This window comes from Centroberyx affinis, unplaced genomic scaffold, assembly GCF_046629955.1.
Source record: "Centroberyx affinis isolate AG114_WGS23_722 - 3 ecotype Tasmania unplaced genomic scaffold, CSIRO-AGI_Caff_v1 ptg001094l_1, whole genome shotgun sequence".
Lineage (NCBI taxonomy): Eukaryota > Metazoa > Chordata > Actinopteri > Beryciformes > Berycidae > Centroberyx > Centroberyx affinis.
Window position 1 is genome coordinate 1,030,891 of NW_027279639.1, and position 25,440 is coordinate 1,056,330.

Consider the following 25,440-nt stretch of genomic DNA (forward strand, 5'->3'; position numbering starts at 1 on the left):
CAACACTGCAGTTGAGGTTGAACAATTTTAATGTTTATGTGTGTGTACCAGGGTTGGGATCGGTCCACTTTCAATTCAGCCAAATCAGGGAGTGGATTTCATTTAGATTTCAAACATTGCAAAGATTTCGGCATGAGAAGGTTGACCTATAGAAAACTGTTAACAAATAGCCAAGAATTAACACTCCATCATTAGCAAATAAACAATTTCTGCTTACATTTTGAATTGATTAAATTGAAAATTACTTGTCTCCCACCCTGGTGTGTACGCACATAATCCATGTCAATGTCTTTCTCTATGTTTCAGTAGACACTGACAGATGAGTGTCTGGACTGAACTACCACAGACCACATGCTGTGTGTGAAGCAGCCCGAAAAGAAACTATCAACTGTTGGACAGTTGAATATTGATTATTTTGACTGCTGGACTTATCCTCAAAAGGGGGAACATTCAGTCTGCCATTGGTGGAGTTTGATTTGATTTATATGAAGTTTGATTTATTTTCTCTTGGTGCCGAATATAAACTCTCTTGTTAGAGACTGAACGGTTCTCACACTTTGTGAATAAAGGATGCTAATAATAGTAGTTTACCTGTGAACCCAGGCATGCAGGTGCAGACGTATCCCGCCCCGACCTCCTCACATGTCCCCTTATTCTGACAGGGGTTCAGGAAGCACTCATGGAAAACCTGCAGGAACAGACAATCAGATCGTAAATTAAACACACACATCGCACACATTACGCAAACACAGCTTCACACCTTGTCTGGAGAGTCCTTCAGTAAAACCCTTTTTTCTCACCACATCTTTCACATTTTTGTTCACCTGTAATGATCTTCCCCATGTTGACTTTTACACATTTTGCGGTTGACTTTTACACATTTTGCGGTCAACAGACTCTACAGTGAAATGGTTAGAAGGAATAACTAATATACTACCAAGCTAGCTGAACTCATATTGCCTCTGCATATGTAGCTAAGGTGCTCCAGTGTTGGACCTTGGACATTTATGGGCTAAGATGATCTATTGTCTTGCCTTAATATGAGAGAAAATGTACAGAACAGATGAAGACCAACCTGACTGCTGGCCTGGTAGTCCTCACTGACCTCCACCTCTGGTGCTGAAGTTACACTCTCCTCCTTAGGGAGAAAACTAGAACCAAAACCTGACAATGACACCCAGAGAAAGTAAGGACAATGTAAGCAAAGACAAGTAGGAAAAACACAGCAAGAATCTTTCCGCTTGCTACCAAACTGGCAGACATTTATGATCCAGATGAACAAAAACCTGTATTCTTTTTCAGACTTGGCAGCATCTCCCTACCACTGTTCATTCCCACACTTAAGTCATACAGTGTATTAATTTCCATTCCCCAATAGTGCAATGTAAGTCATATTGTTTCCATTTCCCCCTGATCCCGTGCAGTAATCCCTTTTCCAATTGGGCTGAGCTGTCACAGCGCAGATCAGACACCACAGAATTGGAGTAATGGCAGAGAATTATAAAGCTGTAGAAGAGCTGTCATTCAGTTAGACACAGAATGGCTGACACAGAATAGTTGTACAGTTAGTTTCCCACTGGCCTCAGTGGGCATGTGCTGCAGAATTTAACATAGCTCATTTGACATGTCCACTCTGCACAGCAAAATCGTCAGTGTTGATTTAACTCTGGGAGGGTAAAAATCAACATTATGCCATTTTCCACACACATCAATTTAAGACACTCATAATAACTGTCACTGAAAAATCAACACTTATGAAAACTGGTAAATTTGCTGTGTATGAATCCTGTGTGTTGTCTATATTACAGGGCTTTGACATGAAAAAGTTTGTGACTTCCTGGATTGGAGTAGAACTCACTGGAGCAGTGCTGTATGGCGGTTGCCCCAGTAACCGTGGTGGTTCCATAGAAGGGGCAGGAGAGGCAGTAGGACCGGCCGGGTTCAGGCTGGTAGTAATCTCTAGGACACGGGTAACAGGGAACCAGGCCGGTACGGGAGAAATGACCTGCCGAACAGGGGACTGGGGAGGAGAGGAGAGGAGAGGAGTAGAAATGAAGGAAAAAAGGAGGCTGATATTAGGTAAAACTCTGATTACTGGATGGAATTAACTCATCCTCTAACTCAAATCCTGATGATATTCATGTCTTAATTTAAATTACATGGGTTACAAGGATTCAAGGTTCCTCTATGGGTTGAGAAAATTCTACAACCCTTGGGTTTTTGAAACCCTTTCAAACCCCATCAGATGAGTTAAAAAAAACACACGGTTTTCACTCAACAGTGATGATTTGTTATTTGCCACCTAGCAGCATTCACTTCTTAAATCATCTATGAAGGAGCATTGATTCTTCACATAATGTACAGTATGCAAGTTTACAGGACTTTAAGGACATGTACAGACATCCTGTATCTTTGTGACTCTCACCTCCACACTCGTTCTCGTCCACTGCCCCTCTGGTGACGGTGGAGGTCTCGTCAGGACAGACCACACACTCTCTGGCGCCGAACCCAGCCTGGAAATGACCCATCGGGCACGACTCGCACGTCTCCAACCCATTTAGTGAGTGACTGCCAGGCTTACACTGTCCTGCAAACACACACAAATGACCACACCATGAGAAATAATAAGGTATAGAAAGTGAAAATTGCATGCTCAAGTTCAAACGCTTGAACCAAATAGGGTGCCAGGTTCAGAAAGATTCAATATAACTGCTGCAGCTTGAATAAACAAGTAGAGACTGAAGAGTGAAATAGTGAGTGAGTTTTTCCTTGTAAAATAATAAGGCATTGAATGAAAAACTATGAATTTTATTTTCAAAAGAATACTAGCTGGAACACTTTAATATTTGCTCTGTGCAGAAGAAACTGGTCATAAAAAGAACATACAGTACATTGCATTTATTGTTCATTCACATCTGAAGACATGTCTGACACGCCTGAATTAAATACTATTTGCAAATAATTGTTAGCATTTGTTTTATCCTGCTTGGGGTACAAGATGAGTGGGGTTTGCCACGTACGGCAATATAAAAAATGTTGGTAAGTTTAGGCAATCACAGGAAAGTATTTGAGAGTTTATAGCACACTTAGTATACTTTTTTGAGATTCACAACTTACCTGACACTATCTGAATTGATCCCGATGCGGTAAAGAAGATTTAAGCAAATTGTGTGTGTGTGTGTGTGTGCGTGTGTGTGTGTGTGTCTGTGCACTGTACCTTTGCACTCGGCCACGCTGCGGGAGTGCAGGTAGGCGGTGGAGGTTCCTTCGGGACAGGACTTACACTCCAGCTGGCCCTCCTGGTCCTGGAAGGACCCCAGCCAGCAGCTCTCACACTCATTATACTCCAGAGAGAAGTAGGTCCCCACCGGACATTGGACTGCAACAGCACACACAGTCAGAGTGATGTCATTTTTTGTTTTTTTTAATTAAATTAAAAAGGAGTATACATCAACAGGTGTATACATCAAGAGAAAAGACAGACAATAAAACAGGTATCTACTTAGGAGACAAGAACTCACATGGAAATCACTTCAAGGTCAGTAAACTCTATTCCACAAATACAAAGGTGGGTAAGCTGAGTTTCGCTGGGTTTTACTCTCCACTAAACCCAGCACATAATGTTGTTAGTTTATAATTAGTTCAGCACCTTGTGTCAAAGTGAGGATTAACTGAGGAGTTAATGATTATAAGATGATTAAAGTTATAATTCCTGTGTGAATGATGCACCTGAAAGCTATTTACCACAGTCTGGTAATGTTTAGGCTGTTACTTTAATACTTATATTGTTATTAAACAGAAAAAAATGAAATGAATTCTGTCGGCCAGGCTATGTAGCAATTAAAAAAACTTTTATTGTCATTTATTGGTGACTTCATACTTACCGCACATCCTGCCTTTGAGCACCGAGCCCGGCCGGCAGAACAGAGAGGCCTTCCTGCTCTCCAGAGACTTGGGATCGGCCACGATCATCTCTGACGACACGTGGAAGCTGGACAGCGGCTGCTTGGCCAGCGTGCGCTTCAGCCGATTGGTCAGCTGCTCCAGGGTGCGCAGGAGCCTCTTCTGATTGGCTACCTCCACCGAGTCGTTCCTCGACAGGGGCAGAGGGATGCTTGCTGGGAGAATGGGCACAGCTTAAAGGACTGTTCCATAATTTGATAACAAACGACCGATGGTATTTAATGGAAATAGGAAAAAAGACTTGATGAGTACAAACTACAGTCAAAATTTCACTCTCTCAAACAAATGGTGACCTTATACTGTTATACTATATATACTTTACATAATGTATATAGTGTAGCTCTATTCTACAGAGGACAATGTATGTTGCAAACAACATGCACTCTATTTCTAAGTCTACCTATTCAGAGCAACTTACAATGAAGGCAACAGCAAATTAAATTCCACAATCACTAACATTATAAAAAACTCATAGTTAGTGAATGATGGGTCACCAAGATAAAAGAACATTTTGACCACTCACAATTATATCCCCAGGACTACAAGGATCAGTAATAACACAGCAAATCCCCTTTTATCCTACCCGTGATGTTGAAAAAGATCTGGATCTTCTGGTCTCTGGTTGGGCCTGTGATCTTGCGGTGCCTCTTGGAGCGGTGGCGGGTGCGGAGGCTGCCGTCCTGCTGCCTGGCGGGCCGCCGGCTGTCCGTGGCGAAGCCCGAGTCAAAGTAGGCATAGTCCTGACCACTCTGAGGACTCCAGCTGTTGCCCCAACCCCCTGGTCCTGAGACAGAGGAGACAGGGAGAGGGGGAGGGAACTTCAAACAGCTAAAAAATGCTTCACTCAAAATGAAGGAAGGAAACTTTTAGGCAGAAAGACAAAGGAAGAAAGAGAGAAACAGACAAGCAAAAATGGATGGATAGATAGATAGATAGATAGATAGATAAAAAAAACTAACTCTGGAAACATATTATTTTTGTAGCTAAACACTAGTATAAGATTCAAAGGGAAATACAAGTATTATCTAATGAGTAGCTGAGTATGTTAGTAAGTTAGTGAAGGTTTTTAATGAAGATTCATATGCACAAATTCGAATCTTACCAATAGCGAATCCGTTCTCGTAGTCATAGTTGTACTCCAGACAGTGACCCTGTGACATCACCTCTAGCTTGCAGGCTACATCATCACTGCTGCAGAGGTTGGGCAGCTGTGGAGAAGAGGGGAAAAAACAATGTGTGTGTGTGAATCTCCTAGTTTGGAAGTTGATTTATAGTGAATGGACGAATGTTGGAGAACCTTCATTTGACCCGTATTGCTCCATCTTTACGACATGTCCTCTGATCTGACTCAGGTGGTTCTAACAGGAAACATATTATGTGTGTGAGTGTGTGTGTGCATATACTGTAGCTTCTCACCATGCCTCCCAGCTTAGTATTCAACTCCCCAGTGAATGACTTGACCAGATCCACATCATCACAGCGTGATGCTTTAAAAAGCATCTCAAAGGGCTTGAACCCGTTGTTGGCTACACGGTTCACTGGAAACAACAAAAAGGACATTATACAGTATGTTGCTTTGCTTCTTTTTCATTGCTGCACTTGTATGTTTCCATCTGGCAGAGACAATGATTTCTGCTTTGCTAAATAGGTTGAACCTATGTAGTATTTGAGTTGTGTAAATTATCGCTCAGTTCACGAGACAAAGAGACAAAGAGTAATATTTAAAACAGCCGTGACAGAATAAACTGTGTTGCGCTCACCTGAGCAGTCGGGTCTGTCTGGAGAGTGGGGCGGATCCCACAGACCGTTGTAGGCACAGAAGTAGCTGTGCACAGCATCCTGGGTGAAGCTGTAGCCGTCCTTACAGGAGAGGGTACAGTTAACGCCCTCCTCCTCCTCAGAGCAGATGAACTCTCCGTTCACTGGGACGTACGGCTGGTCGCAGGTCGTCCCTGCACACAAGAAGCAAAGTTTTAGCACAATATTTAATAATACTACCATAAGACATAAAATAATACTAAATTCATACTAAAATCCTATTGTATGTGCAATATGAGATGTGCAGGAGCATGCAAATATTGTGTAATACTAGAAAGAAAGAAAGAGACAAAAAATAGATGAAACTCAGGAAATTGGGTCAGTGTACAGTAGCAGCAAATAGTAATAGAAAAATAGAATATAAACCACAAAAATACAGAACATACACAAGAATAATGCAAATGGGGCTGATAAAAAAATAGTCAACTAATATGCAAAGAATATAGAAGCAAGAAAATATTGATACAATTCCAAATATATCCATGAATCCAATAAAAGCATTTGTCTCCATTTCAGTAATGAATCCAACAGTTTAAACTTACATTTTACAGTACGTTTGTACAACTGGATTCAATGCAAGGCAAAAAAAAAATGCCATGATCTGTCTGTCAGTACCTTGAACAGTGATGGTGAGGTTGCAGATGCGGCTGTTTCCCGCAGCGTCAGTAGCAGTGTACTGGACCAGAGTCTCTCCCACTGGGAACAGAGAGCCTGGACTGTGGCTACCAGTCACTGTCAGACGGCCACCTGAGGGAGAGAAGTGTTGGTGATGACATACATTAAACGGGCGTTCCTAAACGCATTCGTTCATTGTGCTGTGATTATGAAATAACATCATCATAGCACACATTCATAGTACCATCATAAGTACACCATGAAATGAATTTTGGTAAGCAATCACTAGCCAATACAATGACATTGGTCAAACCTACTACTGTCTGCCATGATATGATGTGTTTTCATTAAAGTCAGCTTTTTGGCAATTGAGAGAAACTGGTTGACTTTCCCATTTGCATTTTTGACATTTTATCATGCATTATTATCAGTGGTTTGGCTTCATCCTGTGCAGAACACCAACGTCATGATACCCTGATTTGGTTTAAAATATTGTAATTCAATATTGTCCAGTTATATGAGCTATGGGCAGTGGACGTGTAAGAGGAAAACAGTCAAGCCCAGCTCAACTTAGTTGCATTCATCACTCCAGATTGTGAAGACAATCAAGAGCTTACATATGACTACCCTGTTGGAGTAAGTACAGTTTTTAGCCTTGCGGATTGCTTATTTTTTATTTGCTCATAGATTTTTTTTTACCAAGTAAGGACCTTTTCAAGATAGTGTTACAGGTATTCTAGCTATCCTGCAGAGGACAGTCTTGAGCCATTTAGCAGGACTGAATGAGTCACTCCTGGTAAACCATAAAGGTTATGTTAAACAGGGATATGTTGACATGGGAATGGTGTGTCTGGGCATCACATGGCAGCAGAAAAATAATAATCCTGCGTTGGGGCTTGGAGAGGGAAAATTGCTACCGTCTGGATAGCATTAAAAACACACAAAGTGGAGAGAATGATCGATAGACCAATGAAGAGACAGAGGGAGAGAGAGAGAAGGGTATGAGTGTGTGTGTGTGTGTGTGTGTGTGTCTTGCCTCTAGACCAATGCACAGATTGTGACCAAAACAATGAAATCATCTGCACAAAGTCTCCTTTCAATGTGAGAGACACAGAGACAGAGGGGAAAGAAAGAAAAAGAGAGAAGGTGGGGAAAATGAGCGATCGACCTTTCGTCTCAATCCAATCCTTCACCTCGCTCTCTTCCACTGCCTCTCCACCTCCCTATTATAAACACATACAGTAGCGAGGCCATTCCAACAGGGCTGACACACGTCTGGCCCGGTGGAGTCTGGTGTCTCCCCACATATATAGCCCATGTGTGTGTGTTTGTGTGTTTGTACGTGTGTGTGTATGTGTGTGTCTCCCCGGTCTTTACTATATATAGCCCTTGCATCAGGGTGTGGGCTTGGAAAAACAAAACACTGACGTCGGAGCAGAGCTGGGCTGACGTCGTGTGGCCCCGTAGCAGCCACAGCGGCCTGTTATTACACTGTGTATGTGTGTGTGTGTGTGTTTGATGGGGTGCACCTCGATAGACAGGTGGGGAATGAGTATGTTGGGGATTTGTGTGTGTTGACAAGAAGAATAGTCAGAATGCGTGTGGGACGAGTTTGTGTGTGTATATGTGTGTGTGTGTCCATGCTTGCCCATGTTTCAGAACACACACAAACAGATGCGTATCTGCTCTGCTGCTGTTATTTATGTGTGTATGGGTTCAGCCAGGGCCAATGAATTACACGGGCCCGGCTGTGGGCTGGAGCGCTGCAGCAGTCTGGTTGTGTATCTGTCACCGCCGCGGCTGTTTGGGTACGGCTGCAGGGCCAGGAGGGAACGGGCCAGCACTAACATCTTAAGTCTGTTTAGTATGGTGGGCTTTACACAGTCCTTTCAGCAGTGTGCGTCAGGTGGCAGGGTGGCCTAGCAGTTAGAGAGACCAAAGGGTTGCAGGTTCAATCCTCGCAACAGCCGGTGTGTGTCCATCAACAGCCGTGTGACCAGCCGAAGTTTCCTTGAGCAAGACACTGAACCCCTACCTGCTAGTTAAACTAGTAAACTACTGTAAAGTAGTCCAACTTTAGTTTTTAGAGACAGAGCCCCAATAAAAGAACCCCAGTGTGTGCGTCATGTTTATTTATTAGTTCATTATTTCACTGGTTGTTTTGATCATATCCCCATTAAATGGGTTAATGTGTCAGCAGTCAAATAACACATCATTGGAACAATTAGTAAGCCTCAATGTACACGTTCTATTTATGTGACAGTCTCTGATTGGGTTAAAATATAAATGCTCTTATGATGTTGAAAAAAATAAAACTGGGCAGTCCAACTGTTCAGATTTTCAGGAGAGAAACAAAAACCAGTACATAAAGTTGTGACTGCCTACCATGCACCAACTGGGATTCAAAGAGTGCAGGATGGACCACAGTGCAGCAATTTGGTGCTCAATGCTTTGCCCAAGGGCACTTCAACTGTGTTGATGGGCACCATGGATCTAATACTAGCCACCCAACAGTCTGAGCCAGGGATTGACCCAGCAACCTGCAGGTTATTGGTCCGTATCTCTAGGCTAATATACACTCACAGACTGACTGGCTGAGCCTCCAGAGGGCCAACTTTGAAAGTGGAACTAAATGAATATTTTGTCTATGGGTGTAGTGTTGGTGTGCCAAACCCTGCCAAGGTGGTGATTAATGCCCATCCACATTGTGTATTGCAGTTTCTCTGATTAAGAGAGAAATGCTTATTTGACATGCAATTCAAAAGTGTTTAACTCCAGTATGAGTTAAACAGCATGAGTCTGGTATGCCCTCTTATAATTACACAAATGACAGCGTGAAAAATGGACTGAATGAGTGCTATTCCCACAAAAGACATTTTTCGAAGCAAAAACACCTGCTGCTCTCAGCTGCCTTGGTCTGTTATAACAACAGAACAGTAATGACATTAACAGTCACTGTGTAGCAACATGACTTCATCTGTCCACTTGTCCCATTCTCTCTCTCTATCTCTCTCTCTGTCTATCTCTCACTCTCTCCCTCTCTCTTTCTCTCTCTCACACACACACATACACACACCAGTGCAGCATGCCTGCACTCAATTAAAATCTATCCTCTCTGTCCAATGTCTCTCATCATTATACACACACAAAGACACACACACACACAAATGCAGACAGTACAGCATGCATGGACACACTCAAATGCACACTCCATTCTGTCCAATTACAAATACACACACACACACACACACACACACACACACACACAAACCAGCAGAAAGCCCTCTCCTGATCTCCTTTTTCCAGTCACCTAACGGAAAAGATCCTGTTTAACCATCATCAGTGGAGGGAGAGGGTGGAGCGGGGAGGAGAAGTGGAACAGAGGAGCAAAAGAATAAACCATCTAAGGAGCTGCCATCTGAGAGCGGCGACCAGACATACCTGAGTTGTCGGAAAACTGCGGCACCTCCCAAACGACCGCCGTCTCCGTGTCTGTGGCCTGGACCGTGGGCGGTGACCTGCACCTGTCAATCACTGGGGGCTCCGTATCTAGGAAGGGGTATAGAGTGGTTAAGCTTAACTGCCATGGCTGCCTGACGACCAGATGGAGGAAATATCATAAATTAGCACATTTCTGAACATAAAGTATATTGACAGTAATCATAAAGCATTCACCAACTGCAAAAATAAAGTTTAAGTGCACTTGGATTTTTTTACTTATTGGCCAAACGCTACAGCTTTCAAAGTGTGGTACATTTTTAATCTGAGCGCACAAAAAACACACAAACGCATCCAAAACTGGAATAGATTATCGCATTATTAGAAAAACACAGTTTAGAGCAGCGTGGTACACTGCGATCTGACTTCTTCGATGCAGCGGTACAGAGTGTCAGAGGGCACTAGTTAAACACATGTCTCTAATAAAAAACCACAACGTTCCACCATCATAATAACATATGGAAATGTTCACGGCTACCACGCTTGAGGTTTTTCCCCCTGACTGCTGCGATTATCGAGCGGTTGACACGGGACACCCCTGTTTTTCACTCTCTGCTCTAACCCTGTTTGGCACCTGCCGGGTCTGACTGGCTGCCTGGCTGGTGACTTGGTCGATTAACACGCAGTTTTACACTGAGTGACAGAAATGAGCCCAAACACACAGGCAGGCGGATAGAGTAACAGGCAAACCGGGTGGCAGGGCTTGAGCATGACGCTGAACCCCTACCTTCTCACTCTCTGTAAGGTGAACTGTGTGCGTCAGGTAAACGTGTTAAACGTAAAATACTGACTGGCTACATTCACACTGCAGCTGAAAGTGTCCAAATTCTTTTTGCCCTGCCATGTGACACAGAACTGAATTTTTCTAATCGGCAAAAAGTTGCATGGACTCGCATTTTTTCAATTCTGATCTGGACCACATGGATATGTGGTAGAAAATCGGATCCCAAGGCATGCAACCTATTGGAAAATAGGAATTGGAATTTGTCAGTGTTGCCATGACAATAAGTAAATCTTACGTCATTTGCCTGAGACAATTGTCATAATTTTGGCTGAGTCAGCGTTAGCATGGAGGACAGCGAGACAAAACAATGCAAAGCAAGCCAAATAGCCGACTTGACTGGTATTTGGGGAGACGCCTCAATTCAGTCAAAACCTGAAAGGCACATACCGTAACCAAAATGTGTTCAAAACAAGCGGGAGAAGCATAGGTACAAAAACAGATGTGAGGTCTTTTGTTATTGTTACTCTGCGCAGGCATGTGTTTTTTTGACATCACTGTCAGTTCATATTTGTATTGGATATGGGTGATTGTCCTAGAATAGATATAAAAACCATCCAAAAAAATCAGATATGAGCGGCAATTTGGAATTGAGCATGAAGGCCTGTGGTGTGAATGTAGCCCCCCCTCCTCTCTCTCTATCTCTCTCTCTGCCATATGCAGCATCCATTTTGCTTTAATATGGTCCCCTGAACGATGAGCTCACCTATGACAGTAACTGTGAAGGAGCAGTTGGCCTGGTTCCCGGAGTGGTCGGTAGCGATATACGTGATGGTCTCCTTTCCAATGGGGAACAGCTGGGGAGGACTGTAGACTGGCTTCACCTGCACCACCACCTGGAGAAGAGAGAGAGAGAGAGAGAGAGAGAGAGAGAGAGAGAGAGAGAGAGAGAGAAGGCATAAATAAAATATAGGAAAATAGAAGCAAGGATGGATGGATGAATGGGCAAATGTCTATCCATCTGCCTAGATCCTTGAGTTAGTCTGGCAGGTGTTCAGTGTGAATTGGTGAGCTAGACTTTGTCTTGTAAAGTATCCCACCTCTTCTCTAGAGTTGTCTGTGGCAGTAGGGGCGTCCCAGCTGATGTTGGCGGTGCCGTGCCGCTCGTCCGTCTCCGCGACAACGTCCTGTGGGCACTGGATCCGTGGCGGCTCAGAGTCTAGAGAAAACAGACAAAAACAGAATAAAGCGACCAATTTTAGAGGGAGGAGATAATCAAAAGAGGGATTACACACGGCAAATGCTTCAATTCAATTACAGTGTACATAAAATTCAAATATTACAGATGTTCAACGCACACACCATCATATGCTGCTCACACATTGACCTCGGCCTGCTCCTTGTTATCACTGAGGGAGTAGGTGTGATGTCATCTGACCCTTGACCTCTTTAATCACAGCACACCACAGACTCATTATTGGTCATTATTGAATCAAAGAGAGAGTGCATCACTGACGTTATATGTGGTCCCCTAGCTGGTTCTAACTGGCTCTTATCTCTCTCCATCCATTACCTCAACATTGGGCCACAATAGTAAAGAGCATAGGTTAAAGAAGATAGAGGAGAAATTGAAGTGTGAGATAGGCTTTATGTCACTGTCAAAACAATTGAACTCACGCAAATTCCAGCTTTATCTTAGATCAATTACATTTCCAGTCCTGATAATCAGTAACACAGAATATCCCAACATGTTAGAGAGTCATTATTGAATCAAAGTCAACAGCTCCGGGCCTGAGAACATCACAAGTTTGAATCTTAGTTCTCCAGTGTGCGGTGTTGGGGGGGTCATGTTTATGTTCACAAATATTGATTGTACTATCACAGACCATAGAAATAACATAAACTAATTCTAATTCTTCAGTTCTACCTAAACTCTAGTTAATTAGGGTGATGGATGTCAGAATTTGTGGTAACAAGAGGGAAGCCACAACCTCTTATCCCTCTTCGCTTCCTCTGAAGTTTAAAATTAACACAACCCACAAGCCAAACGCAATTTTGACTGTGGCAAGCAGTTTGTCTATACTACCGGCCACATTGGCAGGTACAGCAAATAACAATGGGAGTGGCAGTAGCCTCAAGGTTTGAGAAAGAGGCTTGCGACTGGAAGGAAAGTGAGTATGAAACGCTCTCACCTCCATTAACTGTCGTGGAATTTCCCTTGACCAATGCACTGAACTCCTAATTGCTTCTGTAGCCGAAATTAGAAAATGGGTTGCTCTGTGTGAGTATGAAGCAGGGTGTTGCCACAAAAGAGCTTGCTTGCTCAGATAAATAAAGGTTAAAAAAAGATCATATTTAAGCCTCATGTCTATCTGTTTGGTTGGTGAAATTGTGCAGGTGGTTACTGACTTCTGGGATTCATCAGCCACTAAGGCCTGTGGATGAAAAAGTTAATTTATTTGCTTTGTCTCACTCAGTCTTACCCAGTTCAGCATGTGGGCAAGAGCAATGTGAAAAGGAATTATGTGAGCCAACACAGTTTGGTTCAGCTCGGTTCAGGACTGCAGCGTACGAGAAAGCCTCCAAGATCTGAGTCTCCCGTGGATCGACAGAGGTCATGTCTGTTGTGTAAGAGAGTTGTTTCCATCTGGACCTGATGACCCATCCACTGAGGCATCCATGTCTACTAAACACTAACACACTTGGTTCTAATCGGCTCCATTCATTTTTATAACAAGGAAGGAATATTTCACTGTTTGTGTCATCGGCATTATGAGAGAGGCTGGAGGAAGCCAGGCGCCCACAATGACCACTCTCAAATTTATATAACTTTCTCTTTCTGCCTCCTTCTCCTTTTCTATCTCATCTGCCTTCTCTCTCCGTTGTTTATCTATTTTTCTCCCCCCATCCTCCTTCCTTCAGTCCATCTGTGCCTGAGAGGATCAGACCAGCTCCTCTTCTCTCTGCCTCCCATTAAAAAGCACCTACAGATGACTCATCCCCCCCTTCTCATCTCCCTGTCCGTCCCCCTTCTCCTTTCGTTTTCATCTTTATGACACCTCTTCCTCCCAGTAACGACAACAGCGCATTCATTAGCCTACTTTCTCCGTGAGGAAGTGAGGGGAACGAGGACATTAAAGGCAGAGCAGGCAGGCAGAGCACCACCTGTTTCACCTGCCAGGCATCTGGAGGGCTGCACTCCATTATAGTGTTCCCCAGAGCCCAGTCGGAGTGGATGGGAGACAGCTCGGACATGGTATGGTTTGAGTTAGTGACCCAAGGCCTGCTTCAAAATGAGGTTAGCACCATTCCCACCATTCACAAAGCAGGGATAAAATGCAGAGACGGGGAGTAGAGAATGGAAAGTTTCTCCCTCCAAGTTTCCTGGAGTGTTCTCTCTATCTCTCTCTCTTTCTCTGCCTCTCCTGCGTCTTTCTCTCTCTTTTTCAATCTTTCTCATTCTGCCTCTTACATAAACCCAAACACAATGACACTGTCATTCATGCTAGCATGGACTACGGACCTTATTCTCACAGTGGCCAGTTTGAACGTCACATTTGGGGAGGGAAACTCTACCTAGAAGAGCAAGTACAGCCCAGCTATGTCATACTAATGTATAGCAAGATGTATATCACACAGACATTGGGAACTGGACAAACATTTATCATTTTTTTGTCCCCTTTTCCCTTTACCCTTCGAGTGGTCCTTTTGTCCTCTCGCTAGGCCGTCATTGTAAATAAGAATTTGTTCTTAATTGACCTGCCTGGTTAAATAAAGGTTAAATAAAAAATAAAAAAATTTCCCACTGAAAAACATTAGAAACAAACAAATGACAAGAAGAATCCTTAGGGATAACATTTTATGGCAATATGCCGTATTTGGTATAGCTAGCTAGAATCTAGCCTAGGTAGCTAGCTAGTTGCTAATCTGAGAGACCCAGAAGCTCTTACAAGGTAGTTGCTAACTAGCTAGTAAAATAACTTCCCTGCTAAATCCAAGCCGTCGTTGTTTCTGAGATTACCAACTAATTTGACAGCTGTTAGGTCTGTCTGAAGTCCTCACTTATGTGCTGTAGTAATGCTAGTTACGTTTATATATATATGCCAATCTTCTGGGTAGAGTTTCCCATATGTCACATACGTTCAAAATGGCCATAAGGTCAACAGCCTCCTCTTGAGGTGTATCAACTTCCCAGTCAGACAAGTCCAATGGTTGCCAGCATGATAGCTAGCCATGCTACGATACTACCAGTCAATTGAAAACCTCCTCTTCCAGAAAAGTGAGTTCAGGTAACATCTCAAAGAGGGTCGTGCAGCAGATTTAACATACTAAAAAGGGAGACCGTCCTTCAACCAGGCCTGGGTTCAAGCCCCCATGACAGCAAGCATTGATCCACCCTGCTGAAGTGTCCTTGAGTAAGACACTACTGAATACCTACCAGCTCCAGGGGTGCTGTTCTGTTGCTGACCCTGACCTCTGACCTCCTGGAAGGGGGGGAGCTTAACAATGAATTCCTCCTTTTGGATAACTCTGTTTAGCGCACACACACACACACACACACACAGACACACACACATATCATGCGTTACCTGCGCAGGCGGTTTTATGGACATTAGTGCTCCAGTCCCCAGAGGCCAGACACACTGCCTTCCTGTCTCCCTGGAGACTGTAACCTTGACGACAGTTGAGCAGGCAAATGCTGCCCGGCGTCATTTCCCTTTTCCCACAGGCAGGGGGCGACAGCAAGATGTTTTTCAGGGTCACAATGGGGGGGCAACGCACCTCTGGGGAGAGAGAGATAGAGAGATGAATTTGATAATAATTGATGCAATCAATAGATGTGAAAAGAGAAACTTCTGCAGGCAAAAATTTTGACTGACAGAGATGCTGCCAACCGCATTTTACACCTCATAATTCACATTTTTCATCATTCATTATTAAAAGTAGTTAAAGAGCAATCAAGTTTCCATTTCATACTATGCCATTTGCATTGCATTGTGCTGAATTGGTAGTTATTGTCCATTTGTGTGGCCAGGCTACCTGGAGGAACATTCATTGAAGAAGCAGATCTACATAAAAACAAAAAGCTCTTGGAAGCACATCAGCATGTTTCCTGTGTTTTTAGTGATCTGATCTTACTTTGAGCGGGCTGCACTATACACGCCAACAATTAAACTATTTTCAGGGGCCGTATATCAGAAACCGCCACAAAAAGAACAAGAATGTTGTCGGAAATTAACCTAAGAAGGGATTGACCACAGGACTCATATAGAAGAGGCTTTTTATGCATTTTTTGGACACAGGCTGGTGTGGCTTTCACTTGATGATAGATGGATCATTCTCTCTCTCTCTCTCTCTCTCTCTCCTGTTTCATTGGCTTTGGCCGTAAGGAGCTATAAAGGGGAAAATCACTGAGAGGGAGCGGAGATGTCTACAAAAATCAACACGAGAGATTTCAATCAGATGAAAAAAAAATATCTCTGCATCCTCTCTCGGGGTAGCCGAGGCGATCCCGTTTCACCACAGTGCAAACAAACACTAAAACAAACCCGCTCGGCAGCAACGGCAGCCCGCAGAGCGCTCTTTACTGTATTAAAGAGGCAATGACAGTCTGCGGGGAAACGCTGAGACGTTCAAACAAACAAACTGTAACTCAATCAGAGCGGCGGGGTAAGAGATGGTAGCCGGCGATAAACAGGAGCGAGCTCCGGCAGCGGACGGGTCGGGTGTTTTAAATATAGTCGCTGGCTGGTCGGTTGGGAGTGAGTCAGCGCAGGCCGGAGGTTTGCGGCCGAACGCTCTCACACTGCCCCTTTTTTGTGTGTTGGTGTGCCTGACCTATGCTGCTCTTTGTGGCGGGCATGAGTGTGTGTAACTATTTTAACTTAACTATCAGTTTTGAAGTGTGTGGGTAATTGTGTGTGTGTGTGCTTCCATGATGTGTGTGTGTGGCGACTGTCTTTGTTATGAGAAAGCAGACATATCTTTCTCTGGGTGATGTAGTGTGGCTCTGAGCAAATCCACACCATATGTTTAACCACTGTGTATGTGTGTGTGTGTGTGTGCGTACTTGTGTGTAAAAACATGTGTTTTCACATATAAATACCCATAACGTGCATTCTTTTAGGATCATTCATTTGATATATTATCTTCTGTCTTTCAGCCAGACAGGATTCACCAAGCTGACACTAAGCAGACAATGAGAACTTACAGTAAGACAGGCAGAGGCTCCAAGAGAGTGTGTGTGTGTGTGTGTGTGGCAGATTGATCATGAAAAAAAAGGTATTGACAATTTACCAAATAAATACATCCAATTGAACTAAACACTGGATGAAGATATGACAGACGAAGAGAAACACTCGGGGTTGATGCATGAATTTTCTTTGAGAGGACACCAGCAGAGGGATTAGACTGGAAGTGAGCTGGGACTCATGTCTCCTAACAGATGTTTATTATGACATTCAGCAAAAGGGCCAAATCTTAAGTATATTTCTCAAAGCCCTAGCATAGTTTCATTCCAAAATGGGATATCCATCATTTGAAAACAGTGAGTGATGCTCTTATAAAATGATTGATAGCACGAGACAAAATAAATTATGGTATTTTTTAAAAGATAGTAGGTAACTTATGTTTTTAGTTGTCAAAATGATGAGTGGATCCTCTATATTTCAGAGAACATCAATAAATCATTACTTTATTAATTTTGAGTATAATTAAAAAAACAAGAGCATCACCAAGAAGACTCACAGCCTCTCCCTCTACTGGCCTCTACTCTGCATTTGACATTTTATGCCACCTGGTCGGATTTCACAGGAAATCTGCTTGATTGCTTTATGGCCAAACCAGGAAAAGGACGCTGTACTTCCAGTGCAAACGGAGCTAAACCTTTTCTCGTAAAAGCAGATGGTGGAACGAGTGCAAAGCCGATGGAAAAATCACTTCCAACATGTTTATCCTCTTCAGTAAAGAAACAGAGGAAACAAAAGCATATAGAACGATGCCAGGGAGGGGGGAGGGGGGACAACATTCTATTTGTGACTGGAAGCAACAGGGTTTATGGGAAATGTAGTCTTCATTTTGAGAAACACTAACCCTAACAATACCACTGGGTAAGATAGAGGCTACCAATCACCCTAATCATGGTCTCATTGTTTACAGTATACCAAGGTATCACAATTAATTGCTTAAAAATGCTACATGTATCATTTTTAAGGTAATGATTAGAAACATATGGCATTTTGAAATCTGGTATTTTAGGATGTAATATTTTAGGATGGTGGTTTGTCATGAAGGCTTACCCACACACCGAGGTTGGGGTCCACTCCACTGGGAGTTGGCCTGGCAGGTGAGTATGGAGTCTCCCTCCAGCCGGTAGCCCCGCTCACAGCCCACCTCACACTCCGCCCTGTAGGAGGCGCCGCCATCGCTGCACCTCAGGAAGCCATGCTGGGGCCGGGACAGGGCCGGGCAGGAGCGCACTGGGGGTCATAAAAGGAGTCATATGGGACAAAACACAGTCATATAACAGTGAACACTTACTGACAGTCAAGACAGAAAAAAGACAACAAACATGAGATCAAAAACCAGTAAAAAAAAAAGGAACGATCAGTCGCGTAGTCATATTTTGCTAAATCCATGTATGATTTTCTTAAGGTTTATTTTACTGGCTTTTATTTCTTATTGTTTGTCACATAAATAAAGTATATTATTATGATTATTACGTACTGTATTGTGAACACATGGAGATGAGAAAGAAAATCACGACAAGGAAATAAAACAAGAACATGAAATTAAAACCGATAAAAAAGAAAAAGAAAAATATAAAATAAAAGACTGAAATGAATATAACCTAAAGTGATGGGTGAAAATGCACTCAGGTGGGGACAAACACACATACATTACAACAAGAATATTAATTTGAATGCAGATTAGGACTTGATGGAGCGGTTTAACAATAGAGGAACAGAGAAGGGAAGCCGCTTCCTCTTAAAAATGAAAAAGAGGAGCAAAGATTAAAAATCAGACAGATGATACAAAAGGGAGACCAAACCTATCTAAAAGCAACAAACAGAGGGAAAAGGTATTTGCAAATACCTTTTATGGTTTGTTTTAGCCAACTTTAGAGGCCAGATGAGTGGGATTTGCTACATTGAACAAATGCATCATGTGCCAGAAAGTTTAGACAATCACAGAAAATATTTACAACTCAACTTAAAATACTCTCTGTGATTGACAACTAACCTGAAACTCTCTGAATTATCCTGATGCAGCAAATCTCACCTATGAGGCAAGCCAATTAAAACAAACACTAAGAATTACTTGCAAACAGTATTTATCCCAAGTTTGAGGAGTTTCTGATAAAAAACAGGTATATGAGTCACCAGAGGAGTAGAAAGGACTAAATCAAATCCAGGAATGTACTACAATATATCATCTTTAACTATAACTTGGGACCTATCATTTACTCCAAAGCGTGAAACTCCCCTTAAAAAAGTGTGTGTGTCTGTTCTGAGTTAGAGCAGAGCAGAGCAGAGAGTGTGTGTAGCGTGTTATTTCTCTTCACCACCCATAGACAGACAGGCGGTTCAGAGGAGACCCCCTCCCTCAGGGCTTAACTAGCTGGGAGGTCCCATGTAGCACAGAGTAGACTTACTGTAACACTTATATATATATACAAGTGCACATAATGTACATACACACACACGCAAGCAACAACACACACACATGCAGAAAATATGTAGCGCCAGCCACATACTGTAAATCTTCTACACACCCTTAAATATTCACTGTCTCAGTATTTCTATGAGTCATGGCTTTCTCTTCTTCTCTTAAAACTAGCATTTCTTCAATCATCTCTTGACCTCCCTCACACTCTCCCTTTCTTTCTTTCTTGATCTTCTTCACCCTCTTCCGTTTTTAATTTCTTTCTTGACCTCCCTCGAACTCTTTTTCTTTCTTTATTTCTTTATTTCTTTCTCTCTTTTTGACCTCCTTTACCCTATCTATTACTTTGTTTGTTTCTTTCTTGACCTCCCTCACCCTTTCTTTCTTCCTTCCAACCTATGCAACCTTCCTTCCTTTCCTTCCTTCCTTCCTTCCTGTCTTTCTATCTTTATTAACCTCCTTTACCCTATTTCTTTCTTGACCTCCCTCGCCCTTTCTTTCCTCCTTTCAACCTACCAAACTTCCCTCGTTCCTTTCCTTCCTTCCTTGTTTACTTCCGTACTTCCTTCCTTCCTTAATGTCTTTCTTTACTGACCTCCTTTACCCTCTTTCTTACTTTGTTTATATCTTTCTTGACCTCCCTCACCCTTCCTTCGTTTCCTTCCTTCTTTCCCTCTGTCCTTCCTTCCGTCCTTCCTTCTTTCCTTCCTTCCTATCTGTCTTTCTTTGTTGACATCCTTTACACTCTTTCTAACTTTCTTCTTTTCTTTCTTGACCTTCCTCACCCTTTCATTCTTCCTTCCAACCTAGCAACCTTCCCTCCCTCCTTCCTTTCCTTCCCTCCTTCCTGTCAGTCTCTCTTGTGTCTAGCTGTCTGTCTCTCTCTCTCTCTCTCTCTCTCTCTGTCTCTCTCCCTCCCTCTAATTCTCCAACATCTTTCCTGGCAGAAAGCAGTAGTCTCTCAGTAAACGTTGACTCCTAATTCAGTCTAAACACATATGATCTCAACACGCAGCGAAAAAACCTTTACACGCCAACGCACGCTCTCTCCCGCAGACTCCCGCTCGCTCCGGCTTTTACAAGACTCTTAGCAACTCAGTACAACAACGGCAACACACATCCCTCATCCCGATAGGTCGATTTAGTGCTACATAAATGTTTATGAAGGTTCAGAAACATCAGAGGGGAGGCGGCGGGCTCAGAGTGCTTTGATGAACGTCCCGTGTTTTAATGAGGAATTATGTAAGACATGTGGTGTGGAGGAACCTGCTGGGATCAATCAGACAAGCGTGTGTGTGTGTGTGTGTGTGTCTGTAATCACTCAGTGTAATCAGGAGTATTGTATTGCAAGATAGATATGCAAGCTAATATCAATCTGTAATACTGTGATATGATAATCGGATGCAAATACGCGATGAAAGTCGACATGCCACCCCCATTAATGAACACATTTCGTAGACAGTCCGTCATCACTGGAGTCGTCACACAGCATTTTATTACCATTCACACTGTGAGCAACACGTTCAACAAGTCACCAGAATTTAATTCATTTCCTATAGAGCTGAGTCATGAAGGAAGCTCAGTCGATGTGCGGTCATCGGGTTCAACAGCCAATCAGATTTCTGCACTTTCTTGTTTCCCTAGCGATGTGATTTAGTTTAATTAACGATAGTTCCATCCAGCAAGCGAGCGATTTGGTGCTGCAAAGGCCCGGTTTCCCCACAGAGATCATCAAAATTTAATGGTATATGTTATGTTATGTTATGTTATGTTATGTTATGTTATGTTATGTTATGTTATGTTATGTTATGTTATGTTATGTTATGTTATGTTATGTTATGTTATGTTATGTTATGTTATGTTATGTTATGTTATGTTATGTTATGTTATGTTATGTTATGTTATGTTATCTCATCTTATCTTATCTCATCTTATCTTATCTCATCTTATCTTATAAATTGGGGTATTGTGAAAAGAGAAGGAAACAAAATTGAAGAAAGAAAGGCAAAGAAAGTAGTAAAGATGTAGAAAATGGAAATAACAATGAAAATCCATGGTTTGGTTGGGAATCTAACCCTGCTAGTGTGTTTTTTCCCACTTAACACTCTCCATGTGAATCCCTAACCCTCCTTCCTCCTCACCTCTGCAGCTGGCCGGAGTGCCTGACCAGGTGCCGTCCGCCTGGCAGAGCCTGATGCTGGTTCCCTGGAGGTCAAACCCTGCCTCGCATCTCACCCCGCAGGCCGCATCGAACTGGTTGTTACACACATTTTGGATGAAGAAGCCGTTCTCTGGAGGAAACAGCCCTGGACAGTGAACCACTGGATGAGGAGGAGAGGAGAGGAGAGGAGAGGAGAGGAGAGGAGAGGAGAGGAGGAGACAGAAGAAGACAGATATATTCAGAAACCAATCCTAAAATTTCTGAACAGAAATATATGTAATGTAGATGACACACACAAAAAAGATATGCACGTACAACACACACACACACACACTGAAGGCTAGCTGTGGGACAGATTGGAAAGTTAATGTTCCTGACACAGAGGAAAAGAGCGTGAAAGCAGAAAATTACAGGTTGTCAAACGTCGCCTCTCCAATCTGCACCAAGGGGACAAGAGACAGAAAAAGTCAGAGTATGAAACAGAAAGATTAATGAACACCGTTCTGGTCAAATGAACGACTCAGAACGAGTAAACCTCTGGGTCATTCTTCATTGGAATGGGAGGGAGACTCAGATTACAGGAACGAGATTCATAACACAGCATTCTCTTACAGTAACTTCACACTTCTGTGGAACAGTGCGTAGATATGAAGAAAGTGAATGTTTGTGTTTCAGCTGATTCACCGCCATCTATTACTCAATTTGTGGGTGGGAGTTATTCCTGATAATCTGTTGATCCCTAACAGACATTTTTTCATATGAAAATGTCACAAATTATGACTTTAAAATGGGTTTCTGCACCAGCACGGACAGGCTTCCATGGGTCAAACAAGCCAGGCTAAATCAAACACAGTTAATATCGTAGTGACTGGTTCCTCTTACCTTGACAGGTCATGCCTATTGCCTTGTAGCCCGTCTTGCAGACGCAGTCGTCGAGGGAGGTGCTGCCGGGCTGGGAGGTGTGCTGGAGGTCGGGGCACGGCAGGCAGGTGCTAAGGCCTCCTGGGGTTCCCTCCGGCTTATAGGTGCCAGGGGGACAGGCTGGTAGGAGAGGAGGAGAGGAGAGGAGAGGAGAGTAGGCAATGTAGTTAGAAACCAAATTGCTGAACACAAATATATGTAATGTCACACACAAGGAAAGACAGACAGAAATTCATATGCACACACAGAAAGTTTAGATTATCAATGTGTCTGAGAGGAAGAAAATGCAGCTAAAATGACAAAATGTCTCACAAATAGACAGCTAAAAAAGCTGACTGAAGAACTGAAAAGCTGACTGAAGCTGAAAAACAGTTGGACAGCTTTACAGATTTACTAGGAGACTGATCATATTTATGGCTGGACATGTAGAGGAGGAAAATGTTGCAGAAATCACAAAATGATGTCACTTGGTGTCTAAAAAAAGACGTTTTAGGAGAGTCTTCAGTTCAGTTCAGCGGCTTAATTATTTCAAGCAGGGAAAATGTTTTGTGGCATTGAACAAGATACAACATAAGCCCCTTTTTTCATTAAATAGAAATACAACAACCAAAGAAAGCTTTACGAGCATCTAACCCCATTTATGGTTAGCATGTAAGTGCATATGGCCTACATTACGAAAAGCCCTTTGATCACCTGCGCACAGACACACACAGACACACACACACACACAAACACACCTAATATGTTTCCTGTTAGAACCACCTGAGTCAGACCAGAGGACATGTTGTAAAGATGGAGCAGGACGGGTCAAATGAAGGTTCTCCAACATTTTTCCATTCACTATAAATCAACTTCCAAACAAAGAGTCTCACTGCATCCCTTATGTTGGAGAGGAGTGAAACACACACAGAGGACAACTGGATACAAACTAGCATTTTGCAACAAGACAAGTTATCATCGCATGGTGTAATCAGCGTTTGAAAGGTTACTTTCACATGCAATCTTTCATAGATTACTGATTAACCTGATTAAAAGTGCGGCCAGTCATGTAATTCACTGGAATATATTAACAGAGTCTAATTTAGTGATATAATCTCATTACTTTCTGCTGCTTTTGGATTCATTTGCCTCCAAAATCCATAGATAATGCAGTTAAAAGAAAAACGTATTCCAATTTACAGGCTGTAATTTCAATAACCATTATCAACCATTATACGGGTAGTTTCAGACAAGCAATGTGATTGGTCAAAGATGTGTTCCAACTGTGCTGATAATTCCCATTAAGTCAGGGTGATTACTGGCATACTTAGCAGCGTAGCAGTGCTTTATCAGTTGCTACGCCAACTCTTGTAGTTATCAGGAAGCTAGTGAGCAATCTTCTTGTTTCATTCTTTGTGTATTTATACTGCTTTGAAGAAAACCTTTTAAACCGGACACACTTTTATACAACATTGGTAATGTTGTATAAAAGCCACAATACCCTTGATGACGGTGTTTACTGTGATTATAGGCACTTTTTTGCCTTGTTTGTGAAGCACTTTGTAACTTTGTTTTGAAAACTGCTATATAAATAAATTATTTGTATTATTATCTCCATAAAGAACACCCTTTTGTGTGTTATTGCTATATTATTTCATGACTGGTAAATTGATGTTTGTCTCTTCTCACATCTCACAAGCTAAATGTCTCTTCCCTTTAAACATGTTTTTGAGTGATCCAACATGTGCAGTAATCACCAACATTTAGTGTTTGCACAATAACTGTAAGAGACTACAGTCATCATTTCTTCATAAGTACTGTAATCCTGCTACATGTAATCTGTTGCTCACCAACACTGGTTGTTGCACCACTAATCAGCCTGCAGTCTATCCAAGCAAAGCTGATTTTCTTTGACCGAATGACTGTGCAGCTGTACAGTTAATTGAAAAAATAACAAAATCATAATAACTGACTTCTAGAATTGAGTGATTTCCAAATCACAAGAGGCTGCACTTGTTTTCTTAGAGGGAGAGAAGTCACAGACAGCTTTTCATCTTAATTTGGTGCTGTGCACTTGAACTGCCCCCCACCCCTCCCACACACACTTTTATAAAATTTTTAAGCACTGAAAAAAAAAAAAATATGTAGAAAAACTTGTATCCAGATGTCACTATTTTCCATATTCAATTTGCTGGACGCTTTACTTTATCATGCGTAGGAATAGGAATCAAACCTTCGGCATAATGACCTAAAGGACCATTTCAGAAAAGAAAAAAATGAAAATATCACTTTTTATCAGAGTTGTACTGACTTAAGGCAAATTTATGGTTTCTGCGGTGTGCCCGGTGTTCGTGGTGCGGAGGGTCTGTGCGGCGAGTGCGGACCTCCGCAGGGGGTCTGCAGAGGGTCCGCACCGAGCTCAGCGCTCCTCTCAAAAAACGGAGGCCTCCGCATATGCCGCAGTCAGTTCAGAGGCTATGATTGGTTAATAGTTGCTATGTTAGTTGGTTAACAGGGATGTAGTCTAATCGAGCCAAGTGACAGCTGACAACCGGCAAAAATTGACAATCGGAGGAGATTCTGCAATCTCCGCGAACACCGCGCTGTTACCGCATTTACCATAAAATGCTGTGGCTCTGTGGAGAGAACGATCTTGCCATGAACACCGGGCACACCGCAGAAACCATAAATTTGCCTTTAGTTTGCTGGCAGCAGTACAGAGGAGTCCAGATTGAGACATTAAGCTGAAGTAAACCATGTCGAGCAGAAACATGAAGGAAACAGGATCAGTTATGAGCTGTAGGTGCAACAGAAAATCCACAGTACTGATATTCTTCACAACTCATTTACTCACCACTCAGCCAGAGGCCAGGTGTGAATTTCCACTGCTGAGCCAATGCCAGCCAAGCCTCTCGCCCCACTTCCCCTCTGTCTGTCTCTCTCTCCCTCGCTCTCTCTCCCTCTCTCTCCTCTCTCTCTCTCTCTCTCCCTCCCTCCCTCCCTGCCAAGACACACTGCTCCCCCTCTGCTGAAACACAGCAGCAGGTCAGCCAGGCGACGTTAACCGACCGTAAAGCAGACTGGCACAGAAATGCAGCCA

General features: G+C 42.8%; 1 protein-coding gene across 1 annotated transcript in view; it reads right to left on the reverse strand.

Moving 5' to 3' along the window:
- The window catches only part of svep1 (sushi, von Willebrand factor type A, EGF and pentraxin domain containing 1), a 56,723-nt gene extending 31,929 nt beyond the window's left edge, over positions 1–24,794 (reverse strand). Inside the window, exons 1-19 of the mRNA XM_071523548.1 lie at positions 24,725–24,794; positions 22,323–22,481; positions 21,421–21,600; positions 17,914–18,093; positions 15,205–15,399; positions 11,716–11,834; positions 11,382–11,511; positions 9,838–9,945; positions 6,397–6,528; positions 5,724–5,915; positions 5,380–5,501; positions 5,066–5,171; positions 4,547–4,747; positions 3,885–4,118; positions 3,218–3,379; positions 2,426–2,587; positions 1,859–2,020; positions 1,076–1,164; positions 592–688 (exon numbers count right to left, since the gene is read on the reverse strand). Of these exons, the coding sequence (XP_071379649.1) occupies positions 592–688; positions 1,076–1,164; positions 1,859–2,020; positions 2,426–2,587; positions 3,218–3,379; positions 3,885–4,118; positions 4,547–4,747; positions 5,066–5,171; positions 5,380–5,501; positions 5,724–5,915; positions 6,397–6,528; positions 9,838–9,945; positions 11,382–11,511; positions 11,716–11,834; positions 15,205–15,399; positions 17,914–18,093; positions 21,421–21,600; positions 22,323–22,481; positions 24,725–24,794 (2,800 nt within the window). The remainder of the gene's footprint in view (positions 1–591; positions 689–1,075; positions 1,165–1,858; positions 2,021–2,425; positions 2,588–3,217; positions 3,380–3,884; positions 4,119–4,546; positions 4,748–5,065; positions 5,172–5,379; positions 5,502–5,723; positions 5,916–6,396; positions 6,529–9,837; positions 9,946–11,381; positions 11,512–11,715; positions 11,835–15,204; positions 15,400–17,913; positions 18,094–21,420; positions 21,601–22,322; positions 22,482–24,724) is intronic.
- Positions 24,795–25,440: the final 646 nt, after the last annotated feature.